The sequence below is a fragment of the Talaromyces atroroseus genome (genome assembly GCF_001907595.1).
Source record: "Talaromyces atroroseus strain IBT 11181 chromosome Unknown scaffold_1, whole genome shotgun sequence".
In the NCBI taxonomy this organism is placed as follows: Eukaryota; Fungi; Ascomycota; class Eurotiomycetes; order Eurotiales; family Trichocomaceae; genus Talaromyces; species Talaromyces atroroseus.
In genome coordinates this window covers 1375868-1395005 of record NW_017971433.1, presented here as the reverse complement: position 1 = coordinate 1395005, position 19138 = coordinate 1375868, and the positions used below count along the sequence as shown (strand labels likewise).

The window sequence follows — 19138 nt, the reverse complement described above, 5'->3', positions numbered from 1 at the left end:
AATCAGCATGCGCGCGGGTCGCGGGAGCTCCTGCCCGCGCTTACGTGGCGATAAATATTGAATAGTCTGCTCGGTATCACAATTTACAATACAAGAGCCCAATCAACCAATCATAGCATGCTATACCGTAATATGCATACGGACACCTGCCTTTGATGCAATTTAGCAGAGCTTTGCTCGGTCCTAAGATCGTGCCCGATTGGTTCGTAAATCTGACTCCTCATTGATTGAAAAATACTGTAACTAGTAAATATCAAGTCATATGACTTCAAATGTATAAATCATGTGACTTTTTATGGATTTATTGCTTACTACGGAGTTTGCTCTTCGGTGCACCAAGTAGTGGCCTCGCACATCCAACGCTACTACTGTCTGTCGAAATCCATTTTTATCTGTTCCGCAAAATCGTCGTTGACCAGAATTTGACATGCCACTTGCGCAATTCCCGACGCGCAGGCAATAGTGCGCTCGAAGGCTTCGGAGGATCCGGCAGCGCGGGCAAATTCGTGCGTGTGATTGACACCGTCTGCTGGAATGATATACATAGCATGGAAGCCGGGTACCTCATAGGACACGTTGCCTGCGCCAATTTGGATCATGGTTATTAGCGAAAGAACCTACACTGATTAAGTGAACAGCTTGCCGCACTTACCCATATCTGTTGAGCCTCCGCTCAGGAGACCTTCCTGCTCAGGCATTTCCATAACTGAATCGTGGCCCATTGTTTGCATTGCATCGACAAACCGCTCGCATATCGGATGATTCACCTTCAAATCGGCGTAAGAAACCGCGCTCCTTTCGGTGATTAGGGTTAGCAAACTACTTAATAGCAAGAATTTGCGCCGTCACATACCACTCTAATTTGACCCCGCATCCAGTGGCTGTTGCTGCAGCCTCAAAGCATTTGGTAATCTTTTCTTTCAAATCTTTAAGAGATTTTACACTGGACGCTCTCATACAGTAGTCTACCGACGCAGACATTGGAATGATATTCGGCTGTTCACCGCCGTTCACAATAGTGCCATGGACTCTTTTACTGGGCAGTATCTGCTGACGAAGAAGGGAGATATTAAGATACGCAGCAACGACTGCATCAAGAGCATTAATGCGTTCCCACGTAGCTGCGGCCGCGTGGGCGGCTTTGCCTGTGAAGGTGACACGGACATCATCAGTAGCAAGAAAACCCCCAGGGGGCCCTGCTGCTATACTGAGAAACTTATCATCGTGCGGTAGAGGCGATATCGGGTGAAGCATGAGGCAGGCAAACACATCTTTGTATGCGCCTTTGTTGATCAGGTGAATCTTCCCCCCTCCTGCTTCCTCGGCAGGCGTGCCTAAGAGACGGACGGTGAAACCTGGTCCGTTTCGATATTGGAGCTTCATAGCCTCGCAGGTGGCAAGAAATGCGGCTATAGCACTAGTTGCAATGAGGTTATGGCCACATGCATGTCCAATCCGTGGAAGTGCATCGTATTCTGCGTTGAAGACCACGACCCTGCCTCCAGAGCCCTGGGAATACTCAATCTCAAAGGCAGTCTCCAATCCATAGGCACTCCGGTGTACTGCATAGCCCTCTGATTCGAGTCGTTCAAACATGCTACAGATGTTGTCGTGTGCCTCGACCTCCGAATGTGCATATACTAGTTAGATCGGAGCAATCCACCTGATGGTTTATTTTCTCGAGTTCTGCATCATATCTCTGCATGACACTTTTTATGCCTTCCAGACAGCCGAATGTCTCCATATTAGATGATTGAACAAACAAGGAGGTACAACAGGAAGTATACACAAGAAAGGGGAGCGCTGGCCCGCCATTTATCTGCTGAATACTTAGGTTTGTTTTCGGAGTGGGGACGATATGCAAAATAGTCGACAGCAAAAATGTCCGCGATGACAGAGAACTATGGTTTTCGGGAACTTCTTTTCGAATGTTCCGCAATGAGGAACTAGTTAATGTTATATGGTAGGGAACAGCTAGCCAGTTATGGCTAGTTAAGGGACTATCCCGTTGCATAAAAGCGGGTCTTCTTATTGTTGCCGAAAAGTTTAATCATTTATTCGTATTTGAATACGAGTTCGCGAATCATGTGCTAAGTAACTAGTAACTTGGATTCGTATTTCAAGATAACGTGACGCACCAAGCCCTAAGTAATCTGAACCCGATACGAGGCATAGTCGAACAAAGCCTGGAAAGTAAAGGCTTGCTCGGAGTATATAAGCTATGTATATCACTGAGGTATGTCATGCTATTTTTAAGTTCATCTTATTTCATTTTCCTTTCCTTTGCCGAGTCCTTCCTGCACCGTCGCTCGTTACGCCTCCGCTCTTTTCATGATGACGGCAAGCTATAGTTCTTTCGAATTCTATCATTACAATCCCTCCATATCAGCAGCTGTTATCTTTATTCTCCTCTTCCTCGCTGCAACACTGCTCCATTTATACCAACTTTTCCGAACCCGCGCTTGGTTCCTGATTCCCTTCATTGTCGGGGGATTCTGTAAGCTTGTGTATGCATCTTTCATCTACTGTGCTCTTGCTAAGGACAAGATTTCATAGTCGAATGGATTGGTTACGTCGGACGAGCAATATCTCACACACAAACGCCAGACTGGACTCTTGGGCCATACCTACTGCAAACCCTTCTCTTACTTGTTGCCCCTGCCTTGTTTGCAGCGAGTATATACATGGAACTTGGCCGCATCATTTTGCTCATTGATGGGGAAAGCCATGCTCTTATCAAAAAGAAATGGCTCACCAAGATTTTTGTCTGTGGAGACGTGTTGTCTTTCCTTATGCAAGCAGCCGGTACGTCACCTTGGTTGCATCCCAAATCGGAATTCATAAGCTTACGCAAGATACAGGCGGAGGCATCCAAGCAAGCGGCACTGCATCTGCTTTACTGACCGGATCTCACATCATAGTCGGAGGCCTGTTCATTCAGCTTATATTTTTTGGCTTCTTTATCTTTGTTGCCGTGCATTTCGATCTCAATATGAAAAGATACCCTACCCAAAGGGCTCTGACTCTTCCTTGGCGCAAACACCTTGGCGCCATGTACGCGACAAGTTTGTTAATCATGGTCCGGTCTATCTTCAGGGTAGTGGAATATCTCCAAGGTTTCGATGGCTACATACTCGAACACGAGGCATTTTTATATGTTTTCGACGCGCTCCTCATGTTTTTGGTCATGGCTGTCTTTATTGTGGTCCATCCCAGTGAAATAAATGCGCTTGCCAAAGGGGGGCATGCAGCAAAAGGATATTTTGGCCTGGAGATGACTTTTCTCAACGGCAATCATCAACATATGCCCTCTGACGTGTAAACTCGTGAATGCGCGTATACAATGGATTTACCATCGTTATACTAAATGTCCTTTATAATACAACTCTAATAAGCAAGACTAGATATTGCCGAACAAACAAAGATACTAGACATTTAAGCCTGTATAGTGCCTTTCAATACAGCTAAGATGCGTCTTCCTAATGGAGCCTTCTAGTCGAGGTATTCGAAGCGAACACGACTAGCCACCTGGAGGTGTTATAAATTGCTCTCAATATGCTGATTGCTTTTATGCATAAGTTATTTGAGAGAAGTACAGTAACGATGTGACGAAGGAAGAGTATCCTTGTACTTGTTACTCGGATGACTTCGACAAGGGCCATTTAAATCTCCTTTTGTGCACGCAACGGAAGCAAGACTCAGTGCTTCCTGCTTTTTAAAGCACCGAATGCAAAGAATTAAGTCTCCGAGAGCCAAAAAAAAGTCTCCGCACACCTTCATTGCTTGCATTCTCGGAGAGCTCGGATGATGAACTGTTAAGGACTATTTAACTCAGTTGTAGTCCAAGGTAGCCACTCGCGTATACCTCGGACCTATTGAAGGTGCATCTGTCCGTGATATGAAAGAAGTGTAAAGCTCAATGAGTTCGGTTTTCGACATGGAGAGGCTGGAGCTGGAGCTGGAGCTGGAGTCCAACCCTCGCAATGTGGTCGAGGAGCCCTGTCGTGAAAATTTTCGATTTTACAGGGCCAGATGATCCAGATCACCCGCATAACTGGGCTCTCTTGCGCCGGATCTGGGCCAGCTTCATGCTAGCTATGTTTATTTGGTCGTCACAATTTCGAGCAGCATCTTCGGCAGCGCTCAGAAAAAGGTCGCAGAGGAATTCAGGGTGGGCGAAGAAGTGACAATCCTTGGCACGTCACTCTATTTAGTGGTAGGCACAAGGAAAGAGTTGCATTTTGCAAGGCCCTGCAAAAGCTAAAAACTGCTGTTAGGGTTATATCCTCGGCCCGTTGATCTTTGGCCCTCTATCCGAGAAATTCGGCCGGAAGCAACCCCTGGTTGCCGGTGTGACTATAGCTTCGCTATTTGGTCTGATGCCGGCCTTGGGTCAAACCCTGGCTACGGTTCTATTAGGCCGGTTCTTCGCTGGTTTGTTTGGTATTGCTCCGATCGCGATCCTTGGAGGGATCATCACAGATTGCTGGAATGCAGTTCACCGTGGAGTTGCTCTGGCTCTGTGCATCTGCCTGGTCTTCTCTGGCCCGACACTCGGGCCTATTGTTGGGGGATACATTGTACAGAGCTCCATCAGCTGGCGATGGACGATGTGGGTGATGATCATCTGTGGCCTAGCTGTCTCTTTGCTTGCTTTGTTCACCTACCCAGAGACGTATCCGCCGAGCGTTATCCAGAGAAAAGCAAAACTGATGCGCAAGAAAACCGGAAATGAAAACATTCGCTCAAAACTTGATCTCGAAGAAACCTCCCTCCGCCATGTAACACAGACCTACTTGATACGTCCGTGGAGTAAGCTCATTGAGCCCCTGACATAGCCCCGGTTCTTTGGCAGCTAACTCTGTGGTGCGTTCAGCTTTGTTCTTTACGGAACCGATCCTAGTTCTTCTGACGCTATACCAGTCCTTCATTTACGGCCTTATGTACTTGTTCTACCAGTCCTACCCAATTGCCTTGGGGAGGTGCGCGGCTGGAGCGCGGGGATTGCTACCCTTCCCCTGCTTGGGATCATCGTCGGCATACTGATGGGCACGGTGGTGGTTATTATCTACACCCAAACCTATTTCAAGCGAAAGGTGGAGGCAAACGATGGCGTGGTTAAGCCTGAAGACCGCTTGCCCTTGATGATACTTGGCGGCTGTCTTGTGCCTGTCGGGCTATTCTGGTATGCGTGGACATCTAGCCCGTCAATTGCCTGGCCAAGTGAGGTCTGCGCCGGTTTCCTAATCAGATGGGGAATGTATACTATCTTTATTCAGTGCTTTACTTATATCATTGACTGCTATACGAGCGCCGCTAACAGTGCGATGGCTGCGAACGGTGCCGTAAGGAGTGTCTTTGGTGCAGCATTTCCTCTTTTCGCTGACTACATGTATCATAAACTCGGCGTTGACTGGGCTACCAGTTTGGTCGGTTTCATTGCTGTGATCATAATTCCTGTTCCAGCAGTCTTCTGGCGATACGGAGCTCGAATTCGAGCCCGATCAAAGAGCAACCAGTCTGAAGAGTGAGAGTTGCGTTCGAACGCTATGTCGTCCACAATGGATGTGGATTCGACTAGTTGCTAAAACACGAAGTCTGCATTGCTTGCAAGGATAGATGATTGACCGCATACACTTAGGGCAGAAAGTGTATTTCTATAATGCCAAATGGTATGATGCATTGTATAATTCATTGGCGTTTCATATATACATTCTTGTTCCATAATTACACCTATTCTTCTAAGAAAAAAAGAAAGAAAAAGAGAGGGTTCGGTGCCCTTGTGTGCTATGCCAAGTCAGTATAGGCTCAGAGAATCCAATATTCTCCTCGCCTCATTGACAACCTGCAGACAAGTTGGCACTTGACAAGTCGGATCACACAATGGTCGGTACGTAGGCAAGCAGTCGTATGCAGGAGGTACTTCATGCCAACGCATTTGGCGTTCTTCTAATCTCTCGATGAGTCTTATAAAACAGTCTTCTTCCGAGCCTTGAATCCCAAATATTTCTGCCTTCAGAGTAGCACGCATCAAGTTCTTCCATTCGGCGGGTGCTATTTCAACTGTGAAGGACGAAGTCGAAGTAGAAGGGGCAGGTGAAGAAGAAGAAGAAGATGATGATGATGATGATGACGATGACGATGAGTATTCCTGGGCAGTAAAGGTCTGCTCTACGTTGATAGTGCCCACGGCTTTGATTTGTAACTGCTTTTGCTGATTTGCATTACTGGCCCGCTGTTCCTCTATATCAACTTCCTGGAGCGCTTGGGCGTAGCATGCCGCAATACACACGCATAACGAACCTAGGAGCATGGCATTCTGGATGATAGAGATATAACGGGTGGGACATTGTTGACAATTCAGTATCTGAAATGCAGACCGAACACAGTGCTGCAATAAATGCAGGTCATCGGGAACAGAGAAACGGTCTTTTCTCCTAAGCTCCTCCAGGAGCAGATAGAGCACAGAGAGGCATGCACAGGTGCCACCTCCTCCTTCCCTGTCAATTGGAGGTTCGTACTCAGCAAGTGTCATTACCAGACAAGTGATTGGACGCCATACCTATAAGTCTGAAAATCCAACAAGTAAGGCGCCCTTGTTGTGGTTTGCGTGGAGTCGTCTGCTGAAGTAGACGCCCCACGGATGGTGGTGGCCGTGTCCTGGTGAGGTACGTCTTGAATGCCAGGAACGTTCTGCCGACTTTGGCGGCGGGGGGTATTTCGACCTCTAGGTCGTCCCAATGGCATTTGTTTTGAATATGCACACTCCCTATTCGCGGCCAGGCATTTGGAGCATACAGGATGCTCCCCTGTATATTTGACCTTCTTGGTTCCTGGCCAGCACATGTGTCAGTTCGAAATCCAAGTGACGGGACGACGTGTCGTACTGCAGGGATCGCATGAGGTACGGGCTGGAGCCCTATCATCATTATTGGTTGGATTATCCATGGCGCTTTTTGTTCAAAAAATGCTTCCAAGGTGAGACTCTTGAGTGTATGTCATCCGCCACGGAGACTTTCAGATCACTAATGCTCCGTACGGATACTTTATCCTCCCAGAGAATACTCCGGGCCAGGCTAGCCCTAAAAGTTCGTAGTAATACATTATATATAATAACATGTGCTTTCCGACGGACTGGGTTCTCTTGAATAACTACGATTTCCATCTATCATCTCTCTGCTTAGACATAGCAACATGTTCGATGTTCTCATTATCGGTGGAGGACCAGCCGGTATGGCTGCGGCCATGTCGCTTGGGAGGGCTTGTCGAACTGTGGCCATCTTTGACTCGCAGCAATACCGTAGCGAAGCGGCTCCCATGATGCCCAACGTCCTTCACCATGACGGCGAAAGAGGAGACATCTACCGTACATCGGCGGTGGAAGAGATGATGGAAAAGTACGAGACTCTGACGTTCATTGACACTTATATCACAACGGCCAGGAATATGAATCGTGAGACCACTCAGCTTTGTGAAGTGACCAACGACAAGGGGGCTACTTGGATTGGGCGCAAATTGATTCTGGCAACTGGGACAAAGGATATCATGCCTGCTATCAAAGGTTACAAGGAGCAATGGGGCCACGGAATGTATGCTGGGAATGATCAATATGTTATAGCTTTTTTCTGATTGACTGTTACACAGTGTTCATTGTCTATTCTGTGATGGGTATGAATTTCTAGGAGGCCGTGTGGGTGTTCTCGGTCTTCCATCGCCAGCAGAACTCCTGCCTGTGCTTATGGCTTTTCCCCTAGCTCCAGACGGCGTGACTATTTATACCAACGGCGAATCCTACGCTATTGATCTAGACACTAGGGAAGCTCTTGATACGGTAGCGGCTCGAGGGGCAAAGTTTGATAACAGGGTAATTGAATCCATATCAGAGGACCCAGAGGGCGTGGGAATCCGACTCCATTTTAGGACCGGCCTGGATCAGCAGGTCAAGATGCTGTTAAGCCACCCTCTCAGTGTGAACCGCGCAGAACATCTCATCACGGGCCTTGGATTGGAGACTCATGCAAAGGCCGGCCATGTCATCTGTAAAGGTTACTTCGGTGAAACCAGTCTCGATGGGTGTTTTGCTGCAGGTGATACTTCAACCATTACAAGGACGATCCCGGTTGCATTGGCTAGTGGTAGGTTGCAACTTCAACAAGATTAAAATAAAAACTCAATATAACTGATTTTACATTCTACCAAGGCTCACTCGCAGGCATAGGGGCTGCGAAACAGCTAGCTCTCGACGAAGGTTTACGAGCGGCCCAAGAAGGGTCAGCGAAGAAGACAAGAGGCAGCCTGTAGTTCAAGTTCTCAGTAGCCAGTCCTTTAGTGATTGCTTCTGTTACCTCGCAGATCAGCGTAGTGGAGAGCATCTATCCCAGTCAATTTTCAGGAGGGGAAATGTCGAAGACGTGCCCACACGGGACAATTGATCTTTATTTCAGTTAAGAGACTAGACACTAAATAACTAAAATAAACTCTAGTCTGTTTTCTTCTTTACGAGTACGTCTTAGCAAAAAGCCAAGTGCTGTAGCCGTCGTCTTTTCGAGTGGTCTTGAGCCGGCGGAAAAGAGGTCTTATCTTTTGTGCAAATCTGTAAATACAGCACGAACATGACACGAAAAGCAGAATATATATTCAAAGCTGGCTCATCCATGAAAGCATCATAGAGCTCGTTTGATACTCGGTTTCTTAGTTGGAGGTTGGTTGACGCGGTTTTCTGACGTGGTACGCTATTGTGGGGCCGAGACAAGGCCGCAAGGCAGCAAGGCAGCGATCACATTCAGGGCAAGCGTCTTGGCGCGGGCTCCAGTCACATGATCCATTAAACGACCCAATCAACGGCGAGCACACAAACCCGGCGGGCGTCTTGCCCTAGAGCCCTGGCCGTCCACTGACTTTCCTAAGCGAAAAAAGAAGTTGAACGCCCGGCCCGTCACGACACTTTGATCCCGCGATCGATCAACCTCGACAAACCACCACACATCGACGGGAACTTTCGAGATGAAGTGTTAGTCTGCCTCTTTCCAGTCTCAGTGATACGACAGATTTGCATCGGATTGTCGAGCTAACAGCGATGATATAGTCATGAAAGTTGGCCGTGTGGCCATCATCACCCGAGGCCGTTACGCCGGAAAGAAGGTACGACTACAACTGTTATTCTTCTCTCCCCTTGCTTTCTTGAGTTGGACATGATACGGATGGACATTCGCTTCTGAAAAGAGAAGAAAAGAACAAATCGGGTGGACGAAAAGCGACTAAATGGGACAATTGGAATTCGCGAAAATAAAAGAAGAAAAGAAAGAAGAATGGGACTTGTTCATTGGGATGCAACTTGGCTTCTTTTTTTTTTCTCTTCTATGAGCGAATCATTGACATCAAGTTTGAACGCGGATTTAGGTCGTCATCATTCAGCCTCAAGACACCGGCTCCAAGGCCCACCCTTTCTCCTATGCCCTCGTTGCCGGTATCGAGCGTTATCCCCTGAAGGTCACCCGTCGCATGGGTACCAAGAAGGTCGAGAAGCGCAGCCGCATTAAGCCTTTCATCAAGGTTGTCAACTACAACCACCTGATGCCCACCCGTTACACACTCGAGCTCGAAGGACTCAAGGGAGTTGTCAGCAACGACACCTTCAAGGAGGTTTCACAGCGCGAGGATGCCAAGAAGACCGTCAAGAAGGCTCTCGAGGAGCGATACCAGAGCGGCAAGAACCGATGGTTCTTCACACCTCTGCGTAAGTTACAAGGATCTGATCATGGTGATATCGGTTTCTTTCAGCCTACTGACAACTTTCGACTACAGGTTTCTAAATTAATAAAAGTTTTCACGGTGTGATGGAGGGCATTCGGGTGCATATAGGAGCAACATGAAATGGGGAACGATTTAAAGTGGAAGCGAATTCATATTTTTTTGTTCTCTTAAAACTTTCCAAGTCATCCCTCAGAAGCGGCTCGACCAGCTCAAACGGACGTGTTTCAAGTTTCTGAAAAAGGAATGGGATGTGTATTGAATATCTCCAAGTTCTGAAAATATTGGGACTCATGTTGCGAAATATGAAAGGAAGAAGGAAAACAAAAAAAAAGAAAAAGATGAAGACAAGAAAATATTCTCTTTTTTTTTGTTTTCTTAAAACTGTTTCTTATCTTATGAGAGAAGCCGTCATGTTATCATTTTGGCGTCAATTGCGATGAATCAAAATACCACGCATTACCAGTTCAGTTCTGGACTCTTCTTCCCTTGCTCTATATATCAGTAGAATCTATGATCCTACGATCATATCTCTCTCTACTTTATCAGTCAATGGATGGGCTAACGCGTTAATCAGTTGGATGTCGATTACGAATGTACTCCGGAGTGCGGAGAATGTCTGGAGACCGGTTGATCTTGAAACCCTGTAGCATGTCTTGGTCGAGTCATTGCGCATGCACACACATGCACATTGCAACTAATTACTCAGTGACCTGTCATGTACATGATGAGGCAGTCCACTTTCACGTGGAACGAATCTCTCAGTCCCCCCCTTCTTTTTTTCAATTAGCTACAAGGAAGTTCTCTCGTTGAGTTGCTCTGAAGTGATGATTGTTCCTATCTCCCCCAGGTTTCAGGTGGCAAGATTCCCTTGCAAATTGGGATCAGTATCAATGTCGGCGCCATGCAATCAAAGCGCTTCTTTCGACTCTCCCGACTTTTCCTACATTCATGTACCACAGAATTGGGTTTCCTCCAAGCCACCGTTGCACGCGGTCGTGTCATTGGCGACGATAATGGTGATGTACATGTTATCAGTGAAACCAAAACTTGCCATGGCACAGGTTGCGGGGTGTTCTTTTTTGCTCTAGATTCGGGTACGCGAATCACAAAGAGCGGAAGAGGTATACCCTCTACAGATATCAGCTTAGCGCCGCATTAGTCCATGTTGATGGTACTGGAATGCCAATCAATGGCTAGTGGTCGATTAGTTAGTATATGCAGGAGCTAGTGCTTGGACATTCGCCGCAGGCAGCGTGTGTGAGCCGGCTTTGCCTTTGCTGTACTCGGTAAATGCCTATAGGAACAGAGTCTCAGAGCAAGCAATTCAGAATGTTAGATGACATGCGCTGCGCTAAGCCCAGATAGGCAAGACGAGGGCTTTGGAAGTGGAAAACGGCGGCCCACTGTCACATGCAAATGCAACTACGTAACCATTTTTGCCTGATAACGAAGGACTCACTCACTTCCCGGTTTCCGCTGCAGTTCTCTTGGGCTGGAAGCAGCAGCCAGCCCTTACAGCTGAATAATACAGGTAGGCTGGTCAATTCCCGAGAGAAATGCTCGTTGTAGCGAAGAGAATAGAGAAGCAGAAAAGAATAAAGAACAAAGATAGAAATAAAACAACAGAAAACAGAAAAACATAAAGAGACCCGGCCGCTGATCACATGCAAGAGGCGAATGCTTTATGGCGCTTGCGTGCTCTGCTGCGTGCGCTGATTGGCCGGCTGGCCCAGATACATGTGAGAGCCCAGAGGGGCGCGCCTTCTAGATTTGAACGCATTCAGTCGTTGACGTTGCAGGCTGCCCTTTTTTTTTTTTTCCCTCTTTCTTCTCTCACTTCTTTTCATCTTCCCATCTCCTCCTCCTTTCTCCCTTCCTCAAAGATATATACCTCGCCTGTGTGTCTGTGTCACACCCTCTCTTTGACTCAATCGCCTCTACGTCCGAGCAGTTACCCAGTAAGGCACAATAAAAGATCGATCGCTTATTCTTGTATTTAGTATTGTCCCACCATTCAAGCCGCCGCAGACACTGACTGACAATGCCAGTCGCAACCTCATGCCCCACGCTGAGAGAGATACAATGGGTGAGCCCGTAGTCAATGGCGAGAAGCCTTACTCTCAATTCCTCTCTGTGAGTGTTCCCGAAATACCAGCCAACTAACTGTAACACTATGGTCCATTCTAACCATTCAATCTTGGACAGCATCTGACCTCCTACCCCGTGGTCTCGGACTCCATTACCACTTTTAAGAACAACAAATACGGAGCCACCTCTCTCAAATATGCCGACCAAGGCTACGAACGCATTGCGAAGCCCTTTTTTCCCTACCTGTCAACTCCCTACGCCTATGTTGCGCCTTATCTCGCCAAAGCCGATTCTCTTGGCGACCAGGGCCTGACCAAGGTGGATGAGAGATTCCCCATCGTGAAGGAGGACGCCGACAAGATCAAGAATACAATCGTTGATACCGCCTACTTGCCGTTCCGTCTTGCCGATGACACACGCAAGCATGTCTTTGACACGTACGGTTCAGAGTACAAGAAGTGCGGCGGCGATGGCTATGTGGCCAGCGGAAAGGCCGTCATCACCACCGGACTGGTGATTTCGCAGGAGTCACTAGCTTGGTTGAGCGATTATCTGGCAGACAAGAAAGAGCAGACGAAGGAGGTAGTCAACGAGAAGGTTAACCAGTAGAATAATATGTTTGTGATTGCTACTGCCGACTGATCACGATGAAAGGGGCGGGGGGTTTTCTTTTTCTTTTTTTTTTCCTTTCACTTCTTCATCGTCCCCTGGATAACTAACAAGGGACGGTATTTTTGATTCCCCGGTTATTGTTTTGACATTCGTATTCTGTCTCTTCCAAGTATATTGTTTTATGCTTTATAGATCGCGTGATGAGTTTATACGCAATATATAGTTTCTGACCTACGCCTGCTGATTTTTGTATATGGCTGATTTCGATATGCCGTGAGGCTATCATCATCCTGACTGCCGGCCGCTGTCGATGTCGGGCCATTGAATGACTCTTATCTAAGAACAGCATGCAGCATTCAACAAATGACAATCATACGATCTGTTCATCAGCTAGACGGCCCCCAAGCATACAGTCATATGGTCGTCATCCAAGCAGCAATTAGCGCCAACGGACTCATCTAGTGATTAGTGTGATAGACTGATAGTGAATCAGACGCAGAATAGCCTCGTGAAAACGGGTCCAAACCGCGTCGCAGAGCCGCGCTCCACCAGGCTGTGCAGGAAAGTTTCTCGCAATAATGCGCGATTTTGCCTGCTCAGCAACGGAGAGCAATGACGCCATTGGAGAGCCGAACCGAACTCACTGCCGGCACAACCGAGAAAGATAATATGGAGCTTTGCCTAATTTAGATACCATGAGGTCTCAGGGCCTGTGATTCCGTAGAGCTACGCCGAAAAGGGTTGCCAAGAACGTCGGGCATTTGAAAAGACCGCCTTCCTTTTCAGGAACAAAAGCTATACTGTATTAGGACACTGCTCCACAAAGCAGTCTGAGCCAGTGGGAAGGCGCACTCCGGGCGCTCTTGCAGCTGCGAGTGAGGCGGGTCTGCGCCTTCCCCGTATTTGCTGACAGTCGTGGCTTCCATGTGTGGGGTCCTTCCTGACAAGTATAAGTATCGCATGTCTCCGGCCTGTCTCTTCATCCTCTGCCAGAGTCCATCCTTCTCATCTGAACTTATTTGCCAAAATGTCGTCTTCTGCCAACGGCCACCTTGCCAATGGCAAGTCAGCTCAACCCCCTGTCCAACCCCCGCTGTCCAGCCTGGTGCAAGTCCAGCCCGCCAGGGCCGAAGATCTCCAGCCCAGCTATGCCCAGCAGATCAAGCATAGCGACGACAACCCAGATGCCCATGGCTGGTATGCCTCGTTTAGTACGTGACGCTTCTTGCTGTCCTCGCGTCTTTGTGGTCCCGTTTTACTAACGCATCCATCTGCACAGTTCACGGCATCGGTGAATGTATTGGCTGTCTGGGCGCTGTTCCCTGCTGTGTTTTCTGTCCCAACCCCTTCAAATCGGTTGCTCAAGGCGAAGTCGGTTTAATTAGGCGATTCGGCCGGTAAGTTCGGACTAAATAGCGCTATTTGCGTATATGCGATACTATGTTCAGAATTAAAGCAGACTGACTCGCATTGGAAACATTCTAGCTTCGAACGTGCTGTCGATCCAGGTCTTGTCAAAGTTAACCCTTTAAGCGAGAGATTGACCACCGTGGACGTGAAAATTCAAATTGTCGAGGTCCCTCGCCAGGTCTGCATGACCAAAGATAATGTCACCTTGAACTTGACCTCTGTGATCTATTACCACATCATCTCGCCTCACAAAGCAGCCTTTGGTATTGCCGATGTTCGCCAAGCTTTGATTGAGCGGACGCAAACAACTCTACGCCATGTTGTGGGTGCGCGTGTCTTGCAAGATGTAATCGAGCGCCGCGAGGAGATCGCCCAGTCAATAAGCGAAATAATCGAAGACGTCGCTGCCGGTTGGGGTGTCAAAGTTGAATCCATGTTGATCAAGGACATTATATTCAGTAATGATTTGCAAGATTCTCTCTCAATGGCTGCTCAATCTAAGCGAATTGGTGAGAGCAAGGTCATTGCCGCCCGCGCCGAGGTGGAGTCCGCCAAATTGATGCGTCAAGCTGCCGACATTCTTTCTTCTGCTCCGGCCATGCAAATCCGCTATCTAGAGGCCATGCAAGCCATGGCTAAAACGGCCAACAGCAAGGTTATTTTCTTGCCTGCCCCTGGCCAGATGGTCTCGCAATCACTTGCATTGGCAGATAATCTCGGCGAAGGACCAAGCAAATACCAGACTCAGGGTAACACCTGGGATGCGAACAATGAGCACGATGACGGATTCCAGCGTGCTGTCAATGCTCGCGTTGTCGAGAACATCTAAATTACCCAACATCCTACTTGGATGTAGGTGATTTCTCTACCACATTTTGCAATGATTAGGATCACGCGTGTTTTGCCTCAACTTTTTTTTATGTTCTTATACCCCAACCAACTTATGTCCTCATTTAACGAGTTATACCCTTTGCTAAATGATTGTATTGTCTTTCCAGTGGCGTAACCGTATGTCAGGAACTAATCGTACTTTTTGACCCTAACTTCTTGATTTCTGTATTCCACGGACTGCATCAGTCGGAAAGTATGACAAAGAGCTAAAATAAGTGCGTCCATTATAAGCTATTGATGTTCGTTTATAAGAAAAAATCTTTCAACATGTTTGGACTAGCCACCTAAAAAAAAAAAGAAAAAGACCAAGACCCGAAATGCGAAACAAAAATTCTATCTCCTGGACCACGTAGCTAATTTGGGAGGCAAAGAAACGAAAAGAAAAATAAAATTAATTCACCATGCCATCTTCGTAAAGTTCTCAGGAATCTTCCATCCATGCTGGCCGCAAGCCCTGATATAGGCAGTCACAGCTTCATGAACTGAATAGTCCTGCACCCCTGAGCCAGATGACAACCGCGCTGGCCTAGGGTCCATGGAGCACATCGCCAGGCGGATTGAGAGGAGCAAATTCTCAATTGAAAAGGTCGGTAACCAGCCTGAACTAGTAAGTAATTCCATGCACAATGCTCCCCCCATAGTGACGTGGCCGCCGCCTCCGCGATTGAATTCTAGTAGTCGCGGGCGAATGACTCGGACAAATGGCGGCGACATGGGAAAGTCGGATGGAAATCGCATTTCGAGGATAATGCTTTGTATTCTGGCCTTGTGGAGATCCTTCCCCAGTGGATGCGTGAGTTCGAAGGAATGGAGCTCCACGATCCATTGGTAAGGGTTGGTGATAAGTTGAGGGTCGATATACCATCCTAGCTCATCTAATTCTTCCTTTTCTTGCACCTTGAGCGCCTGGAGGAGCCGTTGCTGAAGCGCCTTTGTGGCAGAACTTGTTGCATATGACGGTGGCTGGAGAATGGTTATTGAGGACTCGGTCAGTGCGCCCGGCTCGAAGCCCGTCGTGGTGGCTGCCTCTTTTGCTTTCTTGTTCAATGATCCTTCTTTTTCCTTTCCTTTGTCTCTTTTCTCTGAGCCCTCGCAAGGTCCATCTGAAAACAAAATTTCGATATCTTCCGCTAATGTTGCCACACTCATGTTGTCGTCATCGTCTGCATATTCATTATTATTCTCCTCAGTAGACCCTGATTTTCGCTTTTTGCCCTCCTTTTTGCTCCCTTTAGGAACCTTTTTTGGCTCTTGAAGACGACATCGACTCTGACCAAACAGAGTGATTGGAATCTGAATCTTTTGCGAATGGCTTCCACTGACAATGTATTTGGGATCCTGAGTATAAAAGATCTTTTGACCGGCATCCTTTGCTACGGGCACGTCTCTAAGCTGATTCATGAGCTTCGCCACCTCCGCTTCGCATTTAACAAACAGATATCTAGTCTGAATCCAGTCGATCTGATCCACAACGTATATCCCGTTAGAAGAATGAACAAACTTGCTGGGCTTGTTCACAACCTCATTCAAGGAGAGGGTATGGCTGATGTTCAAAACGGTATTTGGCCATGCTTCCGGTATACAATGGCCGGTATACTGCTGCGATGTAGAGAAATGCTGAGCCATGTAAACACCATGTCCATAAGCTCGACCGTTGGAAACCTTCTTGAAATGTAATCCCTCTCTAATTATTCCATGCCAGTTGGAAATTGAACTTCCATGCCAAGCGAAAATGGTTGGATATTCAGACTTGACTTCACGTACTGCAGACATGAATTTCTCCTCCTTGTCGGGAGAGCCTTGAGCGAACCGGAACTGTAAGTAGTCACCCATGCCGGAGATGAAGTTATAACTTGACTTGTTTCCCTTCGAAATATCCCCATCTTGCATGATGCAGGATGTGTTGGATGCCACAATCCACCGTAGAAGATCAAGCGCAGCAGGTGGGACCTTCTCCCACGAAGACAAAAGCCTAGTAGAGCCTGACGGTTCTGAGTCCAACCACGTTTTCATTGTGAGAACGTCTGGGAGTGATTTGAGGAGATTCAAAATAACTTTCTGCTTATTCTCTCCATCTTCCATGTCATCGAAATTCGTGTCATGTACGATATATTTTATACTTAGAGAGCTTTTTATATCACCGTACTTTTTCCAGTCCAATGGTTGTACAATCGGCTCTGAAATGTTAACCACAGGCCATGAATTTGTGCCTTCAACTCGACAATGCCAGTGATGAATTCCCCCGTATCCAGGCAGCTCTATAAGAATCCAATCGCCAGGTGACAAAAAGGGCTCCTTCTCGCTAGCTTCGACCGTGAGCTGCATATCTGATCGTTGAAAGGAACCAGAGCGTAGACTCTTTTTATCATAAATGCGAGGTACCATCATTTTAAGACCAGTTGGGAGATCGACCATGCTTCCGGCAGCAGCGCTAGCAAACGCAAAGCTAATGAGCAGGTCAACTACGAGAGGCTGTCTGCGAATCTCCCATTCAACACTAGGGCCCATACCAAGTGACATATACTGGAACAGACACAAAGGTTTGCTGCAAACATACGGTTTCAGCGCTTCAAAGTTAGCGTCGATTTTGCAATGGCAGACAAGGCAGAATTTCGTGCACTTCACGAAATGTCGCAAGGTGAACTGCATTGCCAGCAATGGGAAGGAAAGCAGCTCTAGATCATCAGAGTCGACAAAATGGTCATTTTGAACCAAGTGTCGTAGTGTTTCACCGCAATCAGCCTCGCCATGATATTGCGAAGAGTCCTGGGGCTTTTTACAGTCTGCCATCAAGCCTTGGCCCTGGTTGAAGAATGATTCTGCTCCAGACCACGAGAAAGACCGACGATGTCTGATTCTAAGTATTGCGATAAATCGTTCGTTGAGAAGTGACACTAAAGGTGCCTCTAGAAACAGTGGTTGCAACTTCCCAACTTCTTGAGACTCGGATGGAGGCTTCGAGTCTGACATGGGAATAGCAGAGGTGCGTGTGAATGCTTGAAAAGCCTCAGTCATGCTTGGCTTGTAGGAGGCGCAAAGACCGACATGCATTTGTACCGATGACGAAGCATTATTCATTCCCAGTATCTTCTTTGTGTTGAAATAACCATTAGGATAGCGAAGTAATAGTACCAGGTATTGAGATGGTTGTACATCCCATGCCTGCATTGCCTCTTCTGAAATGATCATTTTCGCTATACGGCACGATATTGAAACGATAACGGATCCATTTGTGTCTCCCAGATAACCCACTTTGAAACCGGCTGCCTTGGCAACACGGAGATCAGCGCTTAGCTTTTTTGATGATCCCGAGGTTTTATAATCTGACCCAAAGAACTGCTGATCCTCGTCGAAGAACTCATCCTCCCAGTCCATCTCATAATCAGAACCCAAAAACGTAATATCTTCAACGGAGGGTGTGTCGGCGGTTGCCAGGTTTCGGGGCGTATCTTCATGGTTGGTCATAGAAAAGGCCTTCTCCAATGCATCACTGATGGTATTGAGGAGGTCACAGAGTGGTGCTCCTGCAACAGCAGCTTGAACAACATCAAGGACATCGACAACAGCGGATGGCACAGTAGCTGAAGTCGAATAGATCAGGTATCTATGTGAATGTGGATATTCAGAGAGGTCTAGGAGTAACGTTAGCATTTCTCTCTCGGTTTTAATAGGCGGTTTCATCTACCTGATACAGCAGCTTGAAAATCCACGGTCAACAGGGGGTCTGCTGATGTGGAAAAGGAAAAGCATATTGATTCATCATCATCTCCTCGTTTTATCCCATGAACACCTGGGAATATGCCAGCAGAACTGACTTCCTCCAGATCCTGCACAAATTGTTTTCGAGGCATGGGATCAGGGCAGCTTCATACAGGGGACAAGATTCAAGGCAGTAAGAAGTGCGTAGTAGGTATCTTGAAAGTTTCAAACGAAGGATTGGGACAAAGCCAGCGGGTGCTTAGAATGAAGTGAGAGTCAATGAGATAATAGCCTGCGCAACTCCCTCTTCCTCCTGCCCACTTCACAGTGTCTGTCAGCAAGTGAAGGATCAGTCAGTGCAAGAAGAAAACTGAAAACTACCCGTGGCCGTTGTCGAGAAGCAGCAAGGTGTGCTGTTGCCTGCGGCCTTGGAGGTTGGTCAACCACCACAAGGCAGACGATGGTAGCCTTAGGCACATCACCTCTGGAGGTTGTTTCCGTCTCTTTGACATATCTACGCACAGATATTTCACAAACGGCTGGATTTGTGTTCCCTGGGCTACAATACCATCAGGACAGGTCCCAGCGACCCTTCAGTCCGATCGAGTCTCTTCTTGATGGTGTACCTAGATATATAGGCATACTTGGGTCTTGGGTCGACTTCCTTCTGTAGAGCTGCATGGCC

At 47.4% G+C, this 19138-nt stretch overlaps 8 protein-coding genes across 8 annotated transcripts, besides 1 other annotated feature; 6 read left to right on the top strand and 2 right to left on the bottom strand.

Annotated features, from left to right (window-relative positions):
- Positions 1-365: 365 nt before the first annotated feature.
- UA08_01559 (hypothetical protein) lies at positions 366-1596 on the bottom strand (the record flags this gene model as incomplete). The annotated part of the gene is made up of 3 exons (XM_020261237.1): positions 366-580; positions 653-795; positions 854-1596. The coding sequence occupies 3 exons, from the start codon at positions 1594-1596 to the stop codon at positions 366-368; spliced, it is 1101 nt and encodes a 366-aa protein (XP_020123623.1).
- Positions 1597-2334: 738 nt separating this feature from the next.
- Positions 2335-3322, top strand: UA08_01558 (hypothetical protein; the record flags this gene model as incomplete). The annotated part of the gene is made up of 3 exons (XM_020261235.1): positions 2335-2497; positions 2557-2805; positions 2862-3322. The coding sequence occupies 3 exons, from the start codon at positions 2335-2337 to the stop codon at positions 3320-3322; spliced, it is 873 nt and encodes a 290-aa protein (XP_020123622.1).
- A 615-nt stretch (positions 3323-3937) lies between these two features.
- On the top strand, positions 3938-5531 carry UA08_01557 (hypothetical protein; the record flags this gene model as incomplete). The annotated part of the gene is made up of 4 exons (XM_020261234.1): positions 3938-3985; positions 4278-4812; positions 4960-5228; positions 5280-5531. 4 exons carry the CDS (start codon positions 3938-3940, stop codon positions 5529-5531), a joined length of 1104 nt encoding a protein of 367 aa, XP_020123621.1.
- A 570-nt stretch (positions 5532-6101) lies between these two features.
- Positions 6102-6145: a repeat region (Identified by RepeatMasker using a combination of RepBase library and repeat library created with RepeatScout).
- A 1049-nt stretch (positions 6146-7194) lies between these two features.
- On the top strand, positions 7195-8301 carry UA08_01556 (hypothetical protein; the record flags this gene model as incomplete). Its single annotated transcript, XM_020261233.1, has 3 exons — positions 7195-7589; positions 7645-8135; positions 8201-8301. 3 exons carry the CDS (start codon positions 7195-7197, stop codon positions 8299-8301), a joined length of 987 nt encoding a protein of 328 aa, XP_020123620.1.
- Positions 8302-9087: 786 nt separating this feature from the next.
- On the top strand, positions 9088-9812 carry UA08_01555 (60S ribosomal protein L27-A; the record flags this gene model as incomplete). Its single annotated transcript, XM_020261232.1, has 3 exons — positions 9088-9141; positions 9400-9736; positions 9805-9812. 3 exons carry the CDS (start codon positions 9088-9090, stop codon positions 9810-9812), a joined length of 399 nt encoding a protein of 132 aa, XP_020123619.1.
- A 1999-nt stretch (positions 9813-11811) lies between these two features.
- UA08_01554 (hypothetical protein) lies at positions 11812-12450 on the top strand (the record flags this gene model as incomplete). Its single annotated transcript, XM_020261231.1, has 2 exons — positions 11812-11886; positions 11959-12450. 2 exons carry the CDS (start codon positions 11812-11814, stop codon positions 12448-12450), a joined length of 567 nt encoding a protein of 188 aa, XP_020123618.1.
- Positions 12451-13480: 1030 nt separating this feature from the next.
- Positions 13481-14692, top strand: UA08_01553 (hypothetical protein; the record flags this gene model as incomplete). The annotated part of the gene is made up of 3 exons (XM_020261230.1): positions 13481-13664; positions 13733-13850; positions 13939-14692. 3 exons carry the CDS (start codon positions 13481-13483, stop codon positions 14690-14692), a joined length of 1056 nt encoding a protein of 351 aa, XP_020123617.1.
- A 458-nt stretch (positions 14693-15150) lies between these two features.
- On the bottom strand, positions 15151-18405 carry UA08_01552 (hypothetical protein; the record flags this gene model as incomplete). The annotated part of the gene is made up of 1 exon (XM_020261229.1): positions 15151-18405. The coding sequence occupies one exon, from the start codon at positions 18403-18405 to the stop codon at positions 15151-15153; it is 3255 nt and encodes a 1084-aa protein (XP_020123616.1).
- Positions 18406-19138: the final 733 nt, after the last annotated feature.